This window comes from Schistocerca nitens, chromosome 8 (assembly GCF_023898315.1).
Source record: "Schistocerca nitens isolate TAMUIC-IGC-003100 chromosome 8, iqSchNite1.1, whole genome shotgun sequence".
NCBI classification, from domain to species: Eukaryota; Metazoa; Arthropoda; class Insecta; order Orthoptera; family Acrididae; genus Schistocerca; species Schistocerca nitens.
In genome coordinates, this window is record NC_064621.1 from 594,572,247 (window position 1) to 594,593,028 (window position 20,782).

At 35.7% G+C, this 20,782-nt stretch overlaps 1 protein-coding gene across 1 annotated transcript in view; it reads right to left on the reverse strand.

Moving 5' to 3' along the window:
• Positions 1–248: 248 nt before the first annotated feature.
• The window catches only part of LOC126198642 (carboxypeptidase N subunit 2-like), a 45,257-nt gene continuing 24,723 nt past the window's right edge, over positions 249–20,782 (reverse strand). The window contains exons 3-10 of the mRNA XM_049935106.1: positions 20,478–20,635; positions 12,967–13,113; positions 11,230–11,423; positions 9,412–9,589; positions 7,662–7,843; positions 5,678–5,821; positions 3,449–3,724; positions 249–462 (exon numbers count right to left, since the gene is read on the reverse strand). Coding sequence (XP_049791063.1) covers positions 309–462; positions 3,449–3,724; positions 5,678–5,821; positions 7,662–7,843; positions 9,412–9,589; positions 11,230–11,423; positions 12,967–13,113; positions 20,478–20,635 — 1,433 coding nt within the window. The 3' untranslated portion in view covers positions 249–308. The remainder of the gene's footprint in view (positions 463–3,448; positions 3,725–5,677; positions 5,822–7,661; positions 7,844–9,411; positions 9,590–11,229; positions 11,424–12,966; positions 13,114–20,477; positions 20,636–20,782) is intronic.

Sequence of the window (20,782 nt, forward strand, 5' to 3'; positions counted from 1 at the left end):
TTATAATGATAGACAAGATACAAAATTTGCAGATGGTGCTTTATGTAATCCAGCAAGAGGTATACTGAGTCTGCTTCTGGATGTGGAAACAGCATTGGGAGCAGTGTATCAATTATGGAGGAGAGTATTTTGAAGGATACCATACACAATAAGTAGAAGGTAAATGTACAAAAATTCTGAGGAACACTTCTGGAATTTTTTGAATAGACCTCTTATATATGTTAAAGGAAGTATCATAAATAAAACTCTTTTACTACAAAAATTGCCTGTATTTTGCATACATGGTTATAAAGAGTGTATATAATAAATTAATGACAGTCAGCAATTGTTCTCCAGTCCGTGAGTGCCTTTCCCTTCACCTCTGATGGCTCTGCACACAGCGATGGTGCCAGAAGTACAGATGGCTGAAGGCGTCCTTTAGCAGCCAGCTTGTCTAGTACTGGCTTCAGACTGCAGTCGCATCTAGAGAGAAACCAATCATTATTTACACAGTTCTAATAAGTTTCAGCAGGATAGTGACCAAACAACAAGGTCCAGAAAATACACCTGACAATATTTTGTTAGTAGTTACACTACATTTATTTTTCAAGTACTATGTATATAATCAGATTATCACCAGCCCGGCCTAGGTGAAAAACATGGTATAGCCTAAAATAACAACATTAAGGAAGTCAGATCGTATTTGAGTATGAAGTCAACATTGAGCAAGTCACATGGCAAAATATCAGCATTTATCAGGATATGTTCATGACAGCACCATTTCAGGAAGTTCAAGCTTATGTCACACAGATATGCAAGTACTTATGAGAACAAGGGGAAACTCCATGATAAACCTAACGTTAATGCCAATGGCCAGCAATCAATCAAATCAAAAATTATCTCCCTTAAGGAAAATATACATTCATAAGAAAATCTATTTGAAGGATAAAGTAAACAACAGATTTAACCAGCTTGCACCAACAACATCTTTCCACTAGTGAAATTCTAGCTGAAAATGGCAGAAAAAAAAAGAGTTGTTTCTACCTTTCTTGACAAATAATGGAGGAAAATCTGTCAGACACTGAAACAAACTAAAAAATTAGTGCTATTGTCACTCCATAGACTATACTCTGAGTATTTATTCATAGTACTTTTCTTGGGATCACAGATCCGAAAATCATATTCATGGAAGAAGTAAAGATGAACTCCTGAGGGATTAGAGCCATTGCCTCTATACAACCCACAGAATTTCCATGTTCTGTGCCATAGGGGCAATGGTTCTGGCTTTTCAGCTGTTCACCCAAAATATTATGTCAATTTTATTTTAGGGTCAGGCTGCAAATTCAAAAAACTTACTACCAATCCATGCTAATGATACTTGTCTCCAAAGAAGAGCAGCCACTAGTCGTCAATTATTAAGTAATGATATAAATGAGGTTCAGCAGGTTGAGTCCTAATTAAAAATTGGAACTCTGTACTGAAAGTCATGACATTTGAGTGCCCAGATTGTTGTTGAATACCTGCACGTGTTCCATGTTTTCCAGATAAACAATTTCTTGTTTAAGTATTTATCATTACCAATTCTATGGGACATTCCTACCGTGCTCATAATGGAACTTCCCTTTCAGTTTTATGAAAGGGTTTGTAGTGCTCTATAGATGTACTGTTTCAATAAAATTAATGTTGTATATCATCCATATGACCAATCCAGCTAAGTGTGTATAGAGTGTTCACGACATTTTATAAAAAAATAAAGAATAAAAATTCTGAAACTGAAAATCAAAGAAAGGATGAAATCGTGAAGTGTAATGAAATACATGGAGCAACACATGTATATTTCAATAACAAAAATAATTTGTGATTTGAAACAGAAAGATGCAGCCTTTCAAAATATGATGAAAGACAATCTAGACAAGAACAGGTACAAGAAATGGTTCGAGAATGGACATAAGATATCATCTATAACTGGTTGTGGTTCAACGTAATAACTTCACAAAGTGCATTTCAAGGCTTAATACCTCACCAGACATGTCTACTACACAGCGTGGCTTAGTGTTTGCCTGAAAGACATTGTGATTTTGTAACAAACATTCCCATTTGAAATAAGCACATAAGATCAGGTAAACAAACATCGCAGTAAACGTTTTAATTTAATTGTATTAATATAATAGAGGGAAACATTCCACGTGGGAAAAATATATCTAAAAACAAAGATGATGTGACTTACCAAACGAAAGTGCTGGCAGGTCGATAGACACACAAACAAACACAAACATACACACAAAATTCAAGCTTTCGCAACAAACTGTTGCCTCATCAGGAAAGAGGGAAGGAGAGGGAAAGACGAAAGGATGTGGGTTTTAAGGGAGAGGGTAAGGAGTCATTCCAATCCCGGGAGCGGAAAGACTTACCTTAGGGGGAAAAAAGGACGGGTATACACTCGCACACACACACATATCCATCCACACATATACAGACACACGCAGACATATTGTCTGCTTGTGTCTGTAACCTCAATGTCTGTTACACCACAATTGGCATTTTGATTCTTTTCTTCCCCCCCCCCCCCCCCTCCCAGACACCAGTTTCTCAGAACTCTGCAGAACTCTACATCATGTCCTTGGTTCTTGCCACCCACCTGGCCTTAATTTACATTAATTTCTTTCACTTCAGCATTTATTCACAGTAACTACTCTTCTTCACACTGTTTTAGTTTTATACATCTTTCATTGTCTTACCCGTCTATTTTTGACCGCCCCCTCCCGCCTGTGTTACATACAATGTACTTAGCTTTTCACTCTTATCAACTCGGGAATGATGTTTAAGCAGTAATCTCAGACTCACATATTACCTGGTCTGCCACTTTTAAGCTTCCAGATTTTCAAATCTCATCCGATGCAGTCCCCATCAATCAGTCTTTCCTTATCCTGTGCAGTAAGTCTCCCCTGACCAACGGTTCTGCATGACTTTCCAAAAACCTACCCCTTTTCCTAGAACTCTATAGTCTTTTTCCTTCATCTCTCTTCCTTCCCCTCCAACCCTTCTGTATGAAGGAGGAGCCACTTGCTCTGAAAACTTGCCTAATTACAACCATCTTATGTGTGTGCTGCCACTGCTTGGTAAGAAGATTTTTTAGCTGTCCAATTACATTATTTTGTCAAAACTTAATTGCTTTTGTTCTTACACAGAAAACATTTTGTTTTATAAAACTGACTCTTGTAGATATGTACCCTATAGTGAGTTATTAAGCCTCAAAACACATTGTATGATAATGAGCTGTTAAGACATTGTAAACAAAGACCACCTTTATCCCTGTTTGCAGTCCTTGACATGGCCAAGCACATGGTATTATTAAAATAGTGCAGGATGCAATTTTCATTCCATGAAACTTTGTTAATGATAATAATTATTTGACCCTTCAATGTTACACTGAATTTGCAGGTATTTTATATGAGTCATTCCAACTTACTTCCATGGGTTGTTGTTTAGCCCAAGTTTATCAAGGTCTACCAACACTTTCTCCAGTTCATAATCTTCTGGCAGTGTGTGTATCTCATTGCCAGAAACATCAAGGTAGGACAGTTTTCTCAATGAGTTCCCTTGCCACCACACAGGTTTCAAGCTTGTGAGCTCATTGTTTGCAAGCAGCAGAGACCGCAGTTTAGTTAGCGGGGACAGGATGCCTTCAGGAAGATCTGTCAGGTGGTTTTCTGACAGATCAAGTGTTTCCAACTTGGCTGTGTTCCTGTAATGAGAGTAATTACACAATTAAACCAAAAAACATTTTTACTTTTAGCAAAAAGAAAATAATGTTATATTAACAGGAAAGACTGCAGCTGTTAGCTGAAATTGCTGACAGTGGTATGTGAAACCCCTGTTTCCAAATGACTGTGCTATAATATCATTGCTTATATAGTTTTGCAAAAAGTCCTGCAAATACATGTTTCTGTGAACACTATATTACATTTATTTACAATTTATGGTGTTTTGTTAGAAGTACTGAAATGAATTTGTTGATTATTATAAAACATTAACGAAAACCTGCTTTCCTTGCACGATCTTTTTGATGTTTTTGAATAGTTCTATTCATGTTCTGCCATCATGAGGACTGTCATTTTTTTCTTATGTTCTTTTATATCATTTCGAAAATAAAAACAATTTGTGTCTTTAACAGTGGAAGTGGAAGATTAATAATGTATATTAGAAGCAAAGGACCCTACATAGAACTCTCAAATCACGATTCTCGATGGCTTCATATTCAGAATGTCTATTGTCACATGGAGGACATGGAACTGACAAACATTTCATTATACAGATGTGACAGAATCTGTTGGCTGTGGGCAGTTCAGAAGAATGCCCACAAGGAGTGGATTAGCAAGCATGGAAAGTGTCTCTTGCCTTTCCAGTATTGCTGGCAGTGGTCTGTGCTATTATCCACCTGAAAAAAATATTCCTATACTTAATAGATGTAATTGTCAGCCTTGTGTTATATTTCATTTGATCACTGTTTATGGCCTCTTTTTTATTTCTTTCTTACAGCACCAGTCCCAAATGGGAAAATTTTTGTGAAATATGCATTCAGATCATATCTTCATTGTAAGTGAGAAGCAGACGGAAATGTATTTCCACTTGCAATATTTCAGGGAATAAAACAAAATTTGTGGCATGGTTTATAAATAGCTAACCATAGTACTACATTAATTTGTTGATGGATAAATCATAATTATGCATTTGTCCTATGAAGTCAATAGGCATGGCACAAAAGGATATACCTTCAGGTAACAGGTCATCTTGCAAAACACCTGTGAAGATTTAAGCCTGCCACGGACCACGGCAGCCTCACTTGTTACACACGAGTCAATATTTACAGCAAGGGCTCTGGTGTGTGTATTGATTATAACCATACACTACTTGCTTTTCTCCTGGGCTGTTACCTATCAATATTTGGTTACTGCACAGGCTTACCCCTCTGTTGAGTGCACCACTGTCTTCACTTAAAGTTCAACCAACATTTTTGTTTTCAGTGGGCAAACTGATGGAATATGGATGCACAGAGTGCTTCCCAGTTGACACTTTATACGGTGTTCTCCAGCACTGATGTGAATTATTCAAGAAACTTTCAGAGTAATATACTGGAAAGAGGTGTCCACCTCAAAAAGTCATTTTGTATATTTCCAGAAAATCAGGAACTATTACCTTCTGTGATTTAATTGTAAATAACTTATGCTTAATAAAATCTGGTTGTTGAAGAACAAGACTTACAACACTTACCTAAGTCAGACCTATACCTGGTCAGCTCCAGTTAAATAAAGAGCCATGTATGAAATGACTCACATTGTATACCAACCAAAAAGCAATCCTTAGTCAGCTTTTTACATAATGATAACACAACAGCACAATAGCCAATGCTTTATGTCTGTTGCATGCTATTTTGATTCCTCTTCTTTATACAAGCTGGTAAGCAGCAATCTATTTTCTCCTACACTGATAATTTTTCCCATGTATTTTCTCACCTAATTCTGCTATTTTCTCCTTTTCTATGTTGCTGCCTATTTTATCTAACTTGTCTTTCCATTTTCAGTCTACTGACATGAGTTAAGAACAATTTTTTCCCCATTGTGGATCAAATGATATGTTACTCATAACTACAGGAGAAGTCCACATTATTTTTTACCTTCCTCTTTCAATGGATACTCACCTGAAAAAACCTGCAGGCAGTGATGAGATTTTGTTGGACTCAGCCCAGAGATATTTCAGTCGTGTTGCAGAACTGAGTAGTCCTGATGGCAGAGTTGTCAGCTTGTTATGACAGAGTGCCAATTTTTCCAAGCGGGATGCAGAACTGAAAACAAATTTGACATGGGTGTAATTTGCTTATTTTTTGTAAACTGACTGTGCTAAACCATAAATTTAATTAAGAAACTCATTTTGAAGTGTATTTGGTGCTTTTAGAGTAGGAAGTTCAACATTCAGTGACCACTTTGGCCATCAGGAGCTAAATTCTGTTTCCCAGCTTACTATAAAATATTATTTAAGATGATCCTGAATCTACCAGTCCAGAGACACTAAAAAAGTCCAGAGACACTAAAAAAGTCCAGAGACACTAAAAAAGTCCAGAGACACTAAAAAAGTCCAGAGACACTAAAAACTTGCAAGGTGAATACCACAGTAAGATAGCAATGTTACAACCCATCAAAAACAACTGTTTTAATTATATTTAAACATTTGAGAGTTCATTTCAATTTTGCCCTTAGGTTTCATTAACATGAAGATTTGTAAAATTAATTTCACTGCCTAGAACTTCATAATGTTTGATCCACTAATATTCATAAACAATTTTAGAAATACAAAAAGTTAAAATACTGATAGTGAAAATACTGAAATATTTTAGTTAGCTAGTCATGAATGTCACACTACAGCTCAGTTCTCAAAGCTGCTTAACAAAAGCAAAGCAGTCCTCAGCATGATTTGAACAGCAGAGAGCTTTATTAGGCATGGCCCTATTGGAGCTATTTCTTTGCCTTACTCTGACATATGAACTGACAGATCAAACCTTTTTCCAAGAAGGTCTACAGTTTTAATGTGGATTCAGAATTGCCAGAGGTAAAAGGAAGGAAAGATAACTATTTAAAGAAAGTCTTGGGACTGACAGAGGATTGAATCCTGAAAATCTGTCTGTGTCATCATAACCACATTATCAGTAATTCACCCATTACAAATACATACACAGAATTATGAATTCAAAATTGAGATTAACCACAGTGGGGTATCCAGAAATCTCAATGAAGATTATCTGCTGATAAATGCAATAATCATATGGGAACCAAGACCAACTATAATAGTACTGAAAGTTTAGGATGGTAAAATAATGACTTCTCATTGAATTTTTTGCCCATTTTTGTTCACAAAACATTGAAAGGCATAAAAATGAACTTCTGGTATGTTTCTAAACTACTGAGAGTACAAATATTTCTAACACCATAATGCTTAGTTATTAGTCTAAAAATTTTAACTCCTGTTAATTTTTTCTGTCAGATCAGCTGAAATACAATCCCTCCAGGTCCAGTGCCCAATAACCCACTTATGAGGAACGTTCAAAAATTTCTCCCTGACAACCACCAACAGGTTTAAGGGGAAGCATCTAATTGCACCCTAGAGACACGATATGTTCTAATCATGCAACAGATGACAGAATAATTCCTAATTCTTAGATGAATGGTTCTTTTGGCTCTTGAGAGCAAAGATCTTTATTCCTCTAAATTCTCAGTTATACTTGTCATTTTATCAACTCTTTAAGATATCATGTTATAAATGAAGAAATATTAATGATCAGAGGGGCAAGGGGAATCAAAAGTGCTAGAGCATAAATTACAGATGAGCAGCTCTACCAACACAACTTTAACAGTATGCCTATGTGAAGGAAATGTGACTCAACAAATTTGTCATTCATCAAGAACAGGAAAGGAGGAAATTTATACAATGACATAAAGCAATTAGCCTACACCATTTAGCGTTTCTGAGGCAGCAAACAGCTGCTACATAGTCCTCTATGAGCTGACACAGTTAGATTGAACTTTTTACATATAGCAAAATTAAGGTTAATCTGACATGAAAAATCTAAACATGAAAGACAAGAACTGTTCTTATTCTTTTTAGCTCATTCAAGCATGCTATAAACTCACCTCAAGAGATCGCTAGGAATTTCAGTTAAATAGTTGCCACTAACATCTAATTTCTCCAGCCTTCTGTTGGAAGCACACAGTCCTTCAGGCAACCTTTCCAGTTTATTGTTGGATACATTCAGTTTTTCAAGATGAGTCAGGCTGCTGAGTAGTGTAGGTGGAAGCTCTGTCAGTAAATTGTCCTGAAAAATAAATATTTTGTTTCACAAAAGCAACATTTAATGAATAAGATCACAAATACTGATAAAAAGGAATCAAGAATCACCATTGATAATGATTTAATGGTCATTGAGAATACCATTAGAAACTGAGCCTGTTCTTCATTTCAGAATGGACTTAGAAGGGGCATAAAAAATTGTTTAGTTTAGTTATTTCCAAGTAACCAACAGGTCATAATTGCAATCTTTTCACAATGAAGTGCCTGACAGTGTGCCCCAAAATTCCCTTCATGCTATTTCTGTGTAGCTCTGCTGTCAAACAGTGTGCAGGATAAATGAGCACTGTGTGAGCTCTGATTTCTCTTGTATTGTGATGATCATGGCTTCCTATGCAGCTGGGCACTAACAAGAAATTTTTGCATTCAGAGGAGAAAGCTGGTGATTGAAAATGATTTTGTTTTAATTTTTGGCTGTTTCAGTTCGTGTATCATATCAGTGGCACTCTTTTTCCCTATTTCTTGATAATACAAAGTGAGCTGCCCTTCTTTGAACTTTTTCAATGTCCTCTGTCAGTTTTATCTGATGCAAATCCCTCACTGTGTAACAATACTCCAGAAGAGGACAGACAAGAATAGTGTAGAGTCTCTTTTCTGTGTTCTGCCAATAAGTCACAAACTTTTGTTCACTTCTCTTTTTCTGAACCATACAGATATATTGTCTAAATCATTTTGCAATTGGCTTTTATCATCTGAGAACTTTGTAAGACGTTAAATAACAGCATCACCTGCAAACAGTCTAAGAGTGCTGGAGAGACTTTACTGGTTACATACAGATATTATATGCATATAGACTCGAACAGTGAATGATAATTTGTACTAAGGACAGGAATCAAACCCAGGTCTCGTACTTATTAGGCAGGTGTGCTAGCCACTAAGGCACCTTGGCCCTACAGTTTGCACAACTGCATGAATTACACTGGGGCGCCTCCCTCCTCAGTCCAAATTCTCACTGCTGCCCCAATGTACTTTAAATTCCCCCTCACACACAAACAGAATTGCTGAGGATTTCCACATTCTCACTCACTGCTTCAGTCTATATAGGTAAAACCTTATCTGTACGAGACCAGTGAAGTCTCTGAAATTGTATCATTTCATTTGTATGATGCTGAGGTGCTATTCCAGTACATGGAGAGCCTCGGCAATTCTGTTCATGTTTAAGGGGACACGTAAAGTAGGCTGGGGTGGCAGTGGGAATTTGGATTGAGGAGGGAGGCATGCAAAGGTAATCCGTGCAATTGCGTGAACCACTGTGCCAAGGTGCGTTTGTGGCTAATGCACCTGCATAGTAAGTAGGAGACCCGTGTTTAGTTCTTGGCCTTGGTACAAATTTTCACTCATCACTTCAGTCTATATACATACAAATATGAATGTGCCATTAGTGTATGCCACAATATAAATTCTTGTTTTGTTGTATAATGTCCCATATTTGCTCTCATGTATTAAGTTGTCATTTGATACAAGTTATAACATGAGTATACAATGGTCAGTTGTGCTCTTAGTAAAATCAATAAAGAAGTTAAAAAACAGGCTCACCTGTAGCAGGAGATCTTCAAGTTTAACAAGAGGATCTAGCAGATGTGGAGGCAAAGATTCTAGTTCATTTCCTGATATGTACAGGTCTTCCAGCTCAACCAGTCCATCAAACACTCTTTCAGGCAGAGATTTCAGCTTATTGCTGCTAATGTCAATTTTCTCCAGCTTGCGATTGTTTCTAATGAGGAGAAAAATGGTAAGATTAGTACACGATTTGTTTGTCATAGCCTCCCTAACAATAAACTGATGAGGAATTCTGCCTATCATGTGCTGAAATGATTCAGAGTTTTGCTGTGTACCACAAAGACAGTAAAACAATGGACTAATTGTGCTCTAGGCAGAAAGAACAAGAATAAACAAGAGTTTAAGAATGAAAGTCTGCTTGAATTATCCTAAAATTTATTTTGATAAATATAGTGTCACAAAGAAGGTAAAAAATAAAAACATACTACCTGGGACAGCTTTAAGTAACTTCAGTCATCAAATCTTATAAAGGCATGAAGCAACAATACTAATAAAAATAGATAAATCATTATTTAGAACCAGATGATTCCTCTCTATGGTGGAAAAACAAAAGAGAAAAATAAATTTTTAGCATGGATTGTCACTTCTATTTTTACCTATTTCACTTTTTTCTCTCTCATGTTTTTCACATGGTATCTGTTGAATCAGTGGCTTGGAGTTCATAGTGTCAAAAGATTTTACGTCAGCCAAAAAATGAACATTTAAATTATAGAACAGTTAGCTATTTTTGTGAACTATTGAGGTCAACAGTTTTATAAAAACAATACTTAAGGTCCTAATTTCATGGAAAGCAGATTTTTACATTTCCGTCACAAATGGAGATGTTTTATTATTTGGAAATGTATCCAGAAAATCAGCTACTCTACTCTTTTTTCTCCCTCAAGAGAGATCCCTGCTTCAGCACTTTTGTAGCATTAGTAACACAGGTATCTTCAGTGGCTTCTTTCTTGTTTCTCCACTAATTTCTCTTTTCTTAATAATTCAGGTAAGAAGACCACAATTTCAAAGTTTAGAATTTAGTACCAATCTCTTCCACTGGAAAGTCTTAAGGAACATGAAGTCCAAAAAATTCTTATCATATTCATCATAAACACTTTGAAATTAAGTTCTAGTTGTTAAAAAATGCTTTGAATGAAAAATGTGCCCCTACAAAACAATTTTACTGTGTTGTTCCCAAACATGTGTAGCACCAAGAATCATCTTAACTATTGCAATGTCCAATTTGGATCCCTGACTTAAGGGTTTACAGAGTGGCAACACATGGTTTAACTTTGAAATTTTGTCTTATTCCAAAGACAAATGTAAAAACCACACTGTCCTTACAAGAAAAATGAATTAAAATAATTTATGGAGTACACATTTTGAACATACATTTAAGTTAATTCCTTAAGTTAATATGAGCTGTCGGAAATACTAAACATGATTAAATGGGTGTATGGACTATCAATTAAAATTGTCAGTTGAGACTTCTTCCAAATTTTACTTCCACATTCAGACATCATGAATATGCTTTAAATGAGACAGCATCTATTAGAAGAAGAAGCACATCACAAAAGCCACAGGATATGAAAACTTTCTATTCACATTATTTATGTTCTTGCCATAGTAACATGTTATTACAAATGTGTGTGTGTGTGTGTGTGTGTGTGTGTGTGTGTGTGTGTGTGTGTGTATGGCATTATTGGAAACCTATGCTTGTTTAAGGTGAATACTTTTCTTCCACAAAAGCCCCAGTATAGGGTTGTCTTGAAAAATTCTTAATGTTGTTTCACCTTAATACACTTATAGACTTACTTGAAAATGTCTGATGGCAATGAAGTAAGGCCATTATGGGTAAGTTCGAGTTCTTCCAGTTTGGGATTGTGAGAAAATAGACCAGATGGCAAGGTGGTAATCTTGTTGTATGATAAGTCCACTTCGTCTAGCTTGGGATTATTTGCAAATATTGTTTCTGGAACTTCTGAAATTTTATTGTCTGAAAGATTCACCTATAAAACATATATACACATATTTAAGTAAGACATTTTTAAAGCATGCTTCTTTATGAATTGGTTATATAATTATTCAATCAAATAAAATCAAGGAAATCTAATGGTATCAGACAGACCCTTGAGCAGGTAACAGTATCATCATTGCAAGCTGCTCACAAAGTTTACTCCTAGCAATTTAAACACTGTAATAAAGTGAAAGAGGAACAGCATGAAGGAAATGTGATGAATTAGGAGAAACTGGAAGACATTCTGAAACCTAGGCATAAAAAGATTAAAAAATAAAAATAATAATATTTTTTATTTTGTGCAACTTTTTGGTTTTGTGCTGCACATTGACTTTACACACTTCAGCTTTTCAGCAGTACATATATGTTATAGGTCAACACTGTATTCTTTCCCTTGCAGTTCACTTTTTTATAATTATTTTCTTAAGAATGTGAATAAAAAGCCAAAACTGAAATAAAACAATATTTCACACCTTTTGAACTGCTTGGGAGAATTTTTTTGTTGACTTTCTCTTGCACATTCAGACTCGTCTGGAGGTAATTTACTCAAAATAAATTCAGTGTATACTATTTTTCCTTTTGCAATCACTTTTCTACCAGATAAAATGACAGCATGTCTTTATAGCATTTTATGCAAGTTTTGATTTGTTTCACTTTTCAGTTTCTTTGTCTCTTACAAAGAAAATCCATATTTTTAACTTTTATTACACAGAATTTAATAAATTATAAAGCAGCTACATTACATCTGTTGTCACTAATTCGCTACTGTTTTACAAATTCTGCCATCAAGACCTTCCTTGAACATTTGGCATTATTTATACAAGTGTAAAACTTTTGACCATTAATCAAAGTAATCTATTATGTACTAGCTGTTACACCTCCTAGGAGTAGTTTTTAAGTGATAAGTGATGGTGAGTAAGCAAACAACAGTAAGTGCAATAAAATCAGGTGCCCTCACATGCCCGCTGGCTTGGGCAAGCACATCTCATGATGCACATCCTGCTCTATCGCATCCAAAGCAGAGCAACACATGATGCATCAGCATGCACAGTGTTGTTATCAAGTGCATACAGAGGGGCACAGGCAAGAGTGCACATGTATGCATCGTAGTAGCTGTAAATTATATAATGTGTACAACATTAAGCAACAAATAATGTTGAAGCATGGATTGAGTACACTGATGATATATAAGCATTGTATTCATTACTTTTAATTGTATCAATCTATTATGACAAATGGGATATTTCTGAATACACTTGCTACTTGTCAGTATCAATTACATGTTCTAGTTTTCTTCAAAGCAGTACTGAACTGATGTGTGTTTGCTGGAGGACATACATGAGACACTTTATTGCTCCCCAATTTTTCCGATATTTTTGTTTCAGAAATTTCAAGTTCACTGCTTCTGTTTTATTAGTCCACATGCATTTTCAGTGTATATAGTTATAGAAATACACTGCTTTAATACAGCTTTAAAAATAATGTATAATTAGATGTAAAGATATGTGTATAATGCTATAAACCAGAATATTCACCTCTTCAAGACTGGGGTTGGTGGCAAAGGCATCAGCTGGAATTTCACTGATTTCATTGTTACGGAGGACAACATCTTTCAGCTTTGCAAGACCAGTCACTGATGGTAGCTGCTTCAGAGCGCATGATTTTACTATAACCTGCCTAATCTGGAAAGACATTTGTAGACACATTAGAACAGAAGTACACATGCGTAGTCTGTCAAATTTATTCACATAAAATGGGGGGGGGGGGATACTATAATTACTTATACACATTGGTTTATGTTAATTAAGATAATATGTGGGTTTACTTAAAACAACTTTCTTTGAAAATAACATCTTTTACTGACAGCAGCATAAACAAAATGAAAACTTTACAGTAGCATAAACATGACAGAAACTGAGACACCAATCTAGCTGCAGGTGAAGCCCAAGAATTCAAATGGTGCTGCTTTCCTCGGTGGAAAGTTACTGATGAGAATTGGTAACAGGTTATGAGCTGCTCATCCCATTGTGATCCATAACAACACAACACTACACAAACACTGATCTTTGTTGTCCACATGTTGGTCAGAGCAAGCCAATGAAAGAACAGCTTCACCAAGGTTGCTATGCAGCACAGCATACTACTTATGCAATTCTCATATTATTTGTGCCATTTGAAAGATAAAAAGCTTTTAATAATACATTTTTGTTTTCAGAAATATTACAGACTGGCAGCAAAACTAATTACCGAACACAATAGTGAATTAACTATGTCTGAGCAACATTAAGGTACCTGACGTAGTAGTAAACTATGATAAGTTAGTAGGCCGCTAAATAACAGAAACCAGGAAAATCACAACAGTTTCAAAGGACACTATCTGATGAAACAGGAGAATATTGTTGATAAGAAATATTGCTGGACACACAGCACAAGCAACTTATGTATGAAATTACTATAAAAACTTTTTGGGGTCCCATGGTAATGCAAACTTGTGAATAACAGGTAATTACAGATCACAATCGGACAGTAAAATACTGTACCAGATATGATTAAAATCATGTTCAATTAGTTTACCTAGTGTCACATATTTTATTTGTGATAATGGATGCAAAAATTGATGACTCTTTCATAGAGTGCATTTTGTCACTTATGTGTGATGGAGGACAGGTCTCCATTAGCAAATAACCAAATTTGCACCACATTCTCTGGTCTAAAGCTGTCAACAAATGTTATCAGATGAATGCACCTGGACAAAGCTAAATAGATGCTTTTGTAATTTTCAATGAGATAGGGTCCGTAACTGCAATGAATTTTTTGAATGATTTCTTGAAGCCTTCAGCTGCCTTTTTTTATTTCCTGTATGAGTGTACAATTTCAGCCTTAGGCTATTTTCAAGTATCTAAAACTGAAGTTTCATACACTGGATACTTTAGTGACACTTGTGTTTTTGATATTGGAACAAGTAATATCTGTACATATACTAGATGCATTATAACTTACTTTACGGATGATTTTTTGGTAACAGATTATGTCATATGTTGTTGCTACTATGACATCATATCATGCTCATAAGTTAGTTCAAGGAGTTCACACTACTGTAGGAGCACATTACTTACAAACAGTTGTTGCAAAGCTCATATAAAATGTACTTAACACTAGGAAGATTATAATTATTTTATGGAATTTTGCTACTTAACCTGCATATGCTTTTGTCCTCAGTTATATTTAATTATTGTTCATCATTGGTATAAATATGATTGTATGGAATTTCTTTAAAATAACTTTTAAATATTTGTTCTGTTATTGTAGGAGCACATCATTTTTGAATAGATAAAATAACTAACTAGAGACAAAAACGAACCACAGAAAAAATAAAGTCCTTGTACGGCCATGTCTAGGAATTATCTCTGACAAAATTACTCGATGATTCAAGGATACAAAACTATACATCATTTACAGAAGCAGTAACAGTCTAAACCAATTGTTGTGAAACATACTATGTAAATCAGAGCTGTTTTCACAATTAGGAATCTACAAAATTAGCTGTGAAGAATGCCCAAAATTTTATATTGGACAAACAGGAAGAAAGTTTGGTACACGATTTAAAGAACACATGACAGTCCATCCACATGGACTGCACACTTAAAAGACACCAACCATAAAATACCTATTATAGATGGATCACTTCAAATATTACATAAGCTACAGGAAGGAAAAGTCATGGACATAAAGGAAGAAATTGAAATCTACATACATCTAAAAAATCAGTCAGACAGTTTTAAATGAGCAAAACAACCTGCAAAATGGGAAATTCCTAGACAATTTTCTACCAGTTCTAGGGCGAAGCATTACAGAAGCATAGAATGTACAATTATCGCTACACTCATTAATAAATATTACTAATGCGAAACATCAAGCAACCATAAAGCAATTTTTGCTAGACTCTCGTGGTTCTCAGTACTATCTCACTAGAATACTGTGATAAATGTTATATCTAAGATCTTTGTACCAGCTATTCAAAAATGATGTGCTCCTACCATAACAGAACAAATATTTACAAGTTGTTTTAAAGAAATTACATACAGTCATATTTATACAAATGATGAACAATAACTAAATATAACTGAGAACAAAAGCATATGCAGGTTAAGTAGCAAAATTCTGTAAAGTAATTATAATCTTCCTAGTGTTAAGTACATTATATATAAGAGTTTTGCAACAACTGCTCAAAAGTAAAGTGCTCCTAAAATAGTGTGAACACCTCGAACTAATTTATGAGCATGATATGATGTCATAGGAGCAACTACATATATGACAATCTGTTACCAAAAAATCATCTGTAAAGTAAGTCAATGCACCTAGTATGTGTACAGATATGATTTGTTCCTATATCAAAAAAACAAGTGTCACTAATGTATCCACTGTATGAAACTTCCATTTTAGATACTTGAAAATGGCCTAAGGCTGAAATTGTACAATCGCACAAGAAATAAAAAAAATAAAATAAAATAAAAAATTAAATGGTAGCTCAAGGTCTTTTTTATAAAAAAAAGGATGCTTTTGTCTCTGTCATCTTGGAAATATTCATCTGTGTTAAAAATATTAAACAAAGCATGACAAATTTCATCACCTAATACATACACACAACCTTTCCTTGACATGGTACCAACGAAATACCATATAAGTATATCCAACATCATCACCATGAGGTTGCCTACTTTCCCAAGGAATTCTGTATTTAACAATAGGAAGTATTCTATCCAACTCTCACTGGATCACATCACATGTCATTGTGTAGTGTTGACCATTCTCCCATTCTAATTCATTCTTGATTGGGCTCACATACTGTTGTCTGGTCACAAAAACAGTCGATGAATGTGGGTAAAATTGGTAATTATGCTGACTGGGTCAGACAACATTGGCACTTCATTCGCTCAGGGACATATTCTGAGTATTTTGGTGAACGGGACCCCTGGCCTTCAGTGATTCATCACAGATTAATTGTTTTTCAGTTTGATTCCTCTCTCCTCTCCCCTCCTTCCCCCCCCCCCCCCCCCCCTCCCATTTATCTTTGCATCCATACTGCACCAAAAATATTTTTCCAATAAACTAATGGTATGCATTGTGTTGATAGGTTTAATGATTAAGAGTTGGCCAGTATGCATCTCATGTGTATGTGCTCACTGAATGGAACTGAAGAGTGGCACAATAATGATATGCTGAAATTTTCAGGCAGCAAAGCAACCATATCACATTACTTCTGTCTGTACAGGAAATCAGTGTTGTACATTCTGATGACTCAACAATATGAAGGTGTTTTCATAGTAACAAAGATAACTGGGGGAACAAACAATTAAGTCATTATTACTCCATTACCTATGTTGACTTTAAAAAAGGATACGGCTCCATAGTCCGACAAACGCTCTTTGACATACTGGAAAAATATGGCATCAACAGAAAAACCAGGGCAATTATACAACAGACACTCACAGACACCACCTCGAAGATTAAGTTCCTGGGAGAAATTTCGGAACCCTTCCAGATACAAATAGGTGTCTGACAAGGAGAGGGGCTTTCACCAATCCTGTTTAACATAGTCTTAGACAAATTGTCAAACAATGGGAAGAACAAGTTAAAGGAATACAGCTAGGAAGAACATGTGAAATAAGAACAATCATAAAATGTCTGGCATTTGCAGATGACATAGCCATACTTAGTAATAATACACAGGAGGCAAAGGAAGCACTGGAACATCATGAAATAGCTGCCAAAACAGGTCTACAGATATCATATGAGAAGACTCAATACAGGGAACGACAAACCAACAATGTACACATCATGCAAACAATGTATGGATCCGTAAAAAGAGTCAAAAAATTTAAGTGTTTAGGGGAATACATACAAATAGGAGGATCAAACAAGGCATCCAACATAGAACAAACCGAAAGACTCCAGAAAGCATATAAACTCACATGGTCACATTATAATAAGAAAAGCATATCAAGACAGGCCAAAATTAGACATTACAAAACAGTTGTATTACCGGAAGCACTATATGTGACAGAAACGACCACAACTGGAGCATCAGGCATTATAGAGACAGAAAAAAATAGAATGCAAAATTCTCAGGATAATATTTGGACCAATACACAAAAATGCATATGGACGAAAAGACCAACACACTGACAGACACACAGACATGATCAGAAAATGCAGAATAAATTTCTATTGATGCATACAGAGAATGGACAACACCAGACTTACAAAGAGAATCTTTGATGTAATAAAACATTCAAGCCTTGAGACAAATTGGTATCATGAAATAGAGGAAGACATAAGGCAGCTGGGAATCAACAAACAAATGATCAGAAAGGAATTCAGGAACGAAATTAGGAATGCAAAATTTATGGTAAATGAGGAGAGGAAGATGGGAGCATTATGGACATAACAAAGGAAACAAGGGCATATGCAAAAGATGAAGAGATTTTGGGACAAGAAAAGGAAGAAAGGAAAGAAGTGCAAATTGTGTCGTCATGAGATATTTGAGTTCAAACACTGTCCATAAGGGCAAAAACGACATGAATGAATGAATGAAGTTACTCCATGATAAGATACTGGAGACCATGTGTCCCTTATACTAAAATGCCTAGAAAATATCCCCAAACAACCTCTGAAATTTTATCAGCATTCAGGTTTGTGCTGTATCGTACACCTAAGTAGGGAATACAGAAATGTTTGCCCCTCCATTTTACCATCTATATGATATAATGAGTTGTTTCCAGCAGCTCATAATATGATATTGCTTCTTTATTCATAATGGTATTCAACATTCTCTGTAAATCCCAATAATAGGATTTTGTAGTATGAGAAAAATAATAGTTTTTTCACCTTTCTGCAATTACTACCAGACTTCCCCAAGTGAAGGTTCCTCTACAGCTGTTCTAGGTCTCAGGGGAATCCAGACAACTGATATCTACTAAGAAGCAGTCACTTTATTATTTATGTCTTTTATTAGAAGCTCTCGTTAACTAATCTACGTCTACACGGTGCATGGTGGAGGGTACCTTTACCACTACTACTCATTCCCTTTCCTGCTCCACTCACAAATAGAGCAAGGGAAAAAAAACAACTATCTATATGCCTCCATATGAGTCCTAATTTCTTTTATCATATCTTCGTCGTCCTTACTCACAATGTATGTTAAAGGCAGTAGAATTGTTCTGCAGTCAGCTTCAAATGCCAGTCCTCTAAATTTTCTCAATAGTGTCCCTCAAAAAGAATGTTGCCTTCTCTCCAAGGATTCCCATTTGAGTTACCGAAGCATCTCCAGAACACTTACATGTTGTTCAAACATGATGGTAGCAAATCAAGCAGCCTGCCTCTGAATTGCTCTGATGCCTTCTTTCAATATGACCTAGTATGGATCCCAAGCGCTCTAGCAATATTCAAGAATAGGTCACACCAGTGTCCTATGCAGTTTCTTTTACAGATGTACCACTCTTTCCTAAAATTCTCCCAATAAACTGAACTTGACCATTCACCTTCTTTACCACAGTTCTCACATGCTTGTTGCATTTCTTTTCACTTTGCAACCTTGCGCGCACATATTTAAACCACTTGACTGTGTCATGCAGGACACTAGTAATAATGTATCTGAACATTAGAGGTTTGTTCTTACTACTACTACTACTACTACTACTACTACTCTGCATTAACTTATATTTTTCCACATTTAAAGCTTGTTGCTGGTCATCACACCAACTAGAAATTTTGTCTAAGCCATTTTGTATCTTCCTACAGTCATCCGACTCCAACACCTTACCATACACCAGAGCACCATCAGGAAACAACTGCACATTGCTGCCCACCCTGTGTACAAAATCATGTATGCATATAGAAAACAAGAGTGGTCCTCTCATACTTCCCTGAGACACTCTTGCTGATACCCTTGTCTCTGATGAACTCTCGCTGTCGAGGACAACATACCAGGTACTTAAGAAGTCTCCAAGCCATACACATATCTGTGTACTTATTCCATATGATCATACCTTCTTTAACAGCATGCATTGGGGCACCATGTCAAATTACTTTCAGAAATCTAGAAGTATGGAATCTGTTGCCCTTCATCCACAGTTCACAGTGTATCACGTGAGAAAAGGGCAAATCTATTTCTCATGAGTGATGCTTTCTAAAACAATGCTGATTTGTGGCCATAAACTTTCTTTAGACTGAGAAACTTAATATATTCAAATTGAGAATATATTGTATTCAAGGAATCTGCAACAAACTGAAGTTAGGGATATTGGTGTGTAATTTTGTGGGTCCATTCTTTTATCTTGCTTATATAATGGTCACATGCACTTTTTTCCATTAACCTAGGACTCTATGCTATGCAAGACATTCATGATAAATGCAGACTAAGTACGAGGCCAGTGCCATATTGAGATTCCACCCAGACCTGGTGATTTATTTGCTTTCAAATCTTTCAGTTGTTTCTCTAGACCAAGGACACTTATTACTATGTCATCCATACAGGAGTCTGTCCAATGGTCAAATGATGGTATGTTTGTACGATTCTCCTGTGTGAACAATTTCTTGAACATGAAATTTGAAACTATTTCTTTTGTTTTGTTATATTCAACTGCTTCACCAGACTGGTCATCAAGGAGCTGAATGGAAGCCTTAGTGGCACTGAGTGATTTTACATAGGACCAGAGACAACTTATCCTTCTGTATTTCAATTTCACTATCTAATTTCTCACGTGATTGTAACAAGAAGTGACTTGAGGATGGTTGTTACTCTTATATCCTTTGATAATCAAACATATTCCTTCTTTGCCCACAGTAAAACAGAACCTAGGGGTAACGAAAACCAAATTTCAATAATGCTGCACAGGAAAAACTAAAAGCAGCTATTCAAGTATATGGAACTTTCACAACTTTGTAAATCTATCATACATACAAGAAGAATATATAGTAATTTGTTTTATTGCTTTTTGTAAATAGCACACATAACAAGAAATGACAATAATATTTTGATTATTACCTGTGGGCAGTGTGACAGACCCTCCACCTCCCAGAGTTTGGCTACTTCTGTCACAATGATTTTTTCCAAACTGGCACAGTACTGTGATGATGGCAACTGCAGTGTCTTAAATCCACCTTCTTGTAGTCTTGAAATTACTAGCTGTTTTATTGATTTACCTGAAATAAGAGCAAATTCATCAGCTGTCTGGAAATCAGAATAGATATCAGCAGGTGTGTGTCAAACATAGTGTTGATTGGACCTACTGTGTAATAACTTCACTAGACTTAGATAATAAAAAACTTCCAGTCACATCTCAGAAAAGG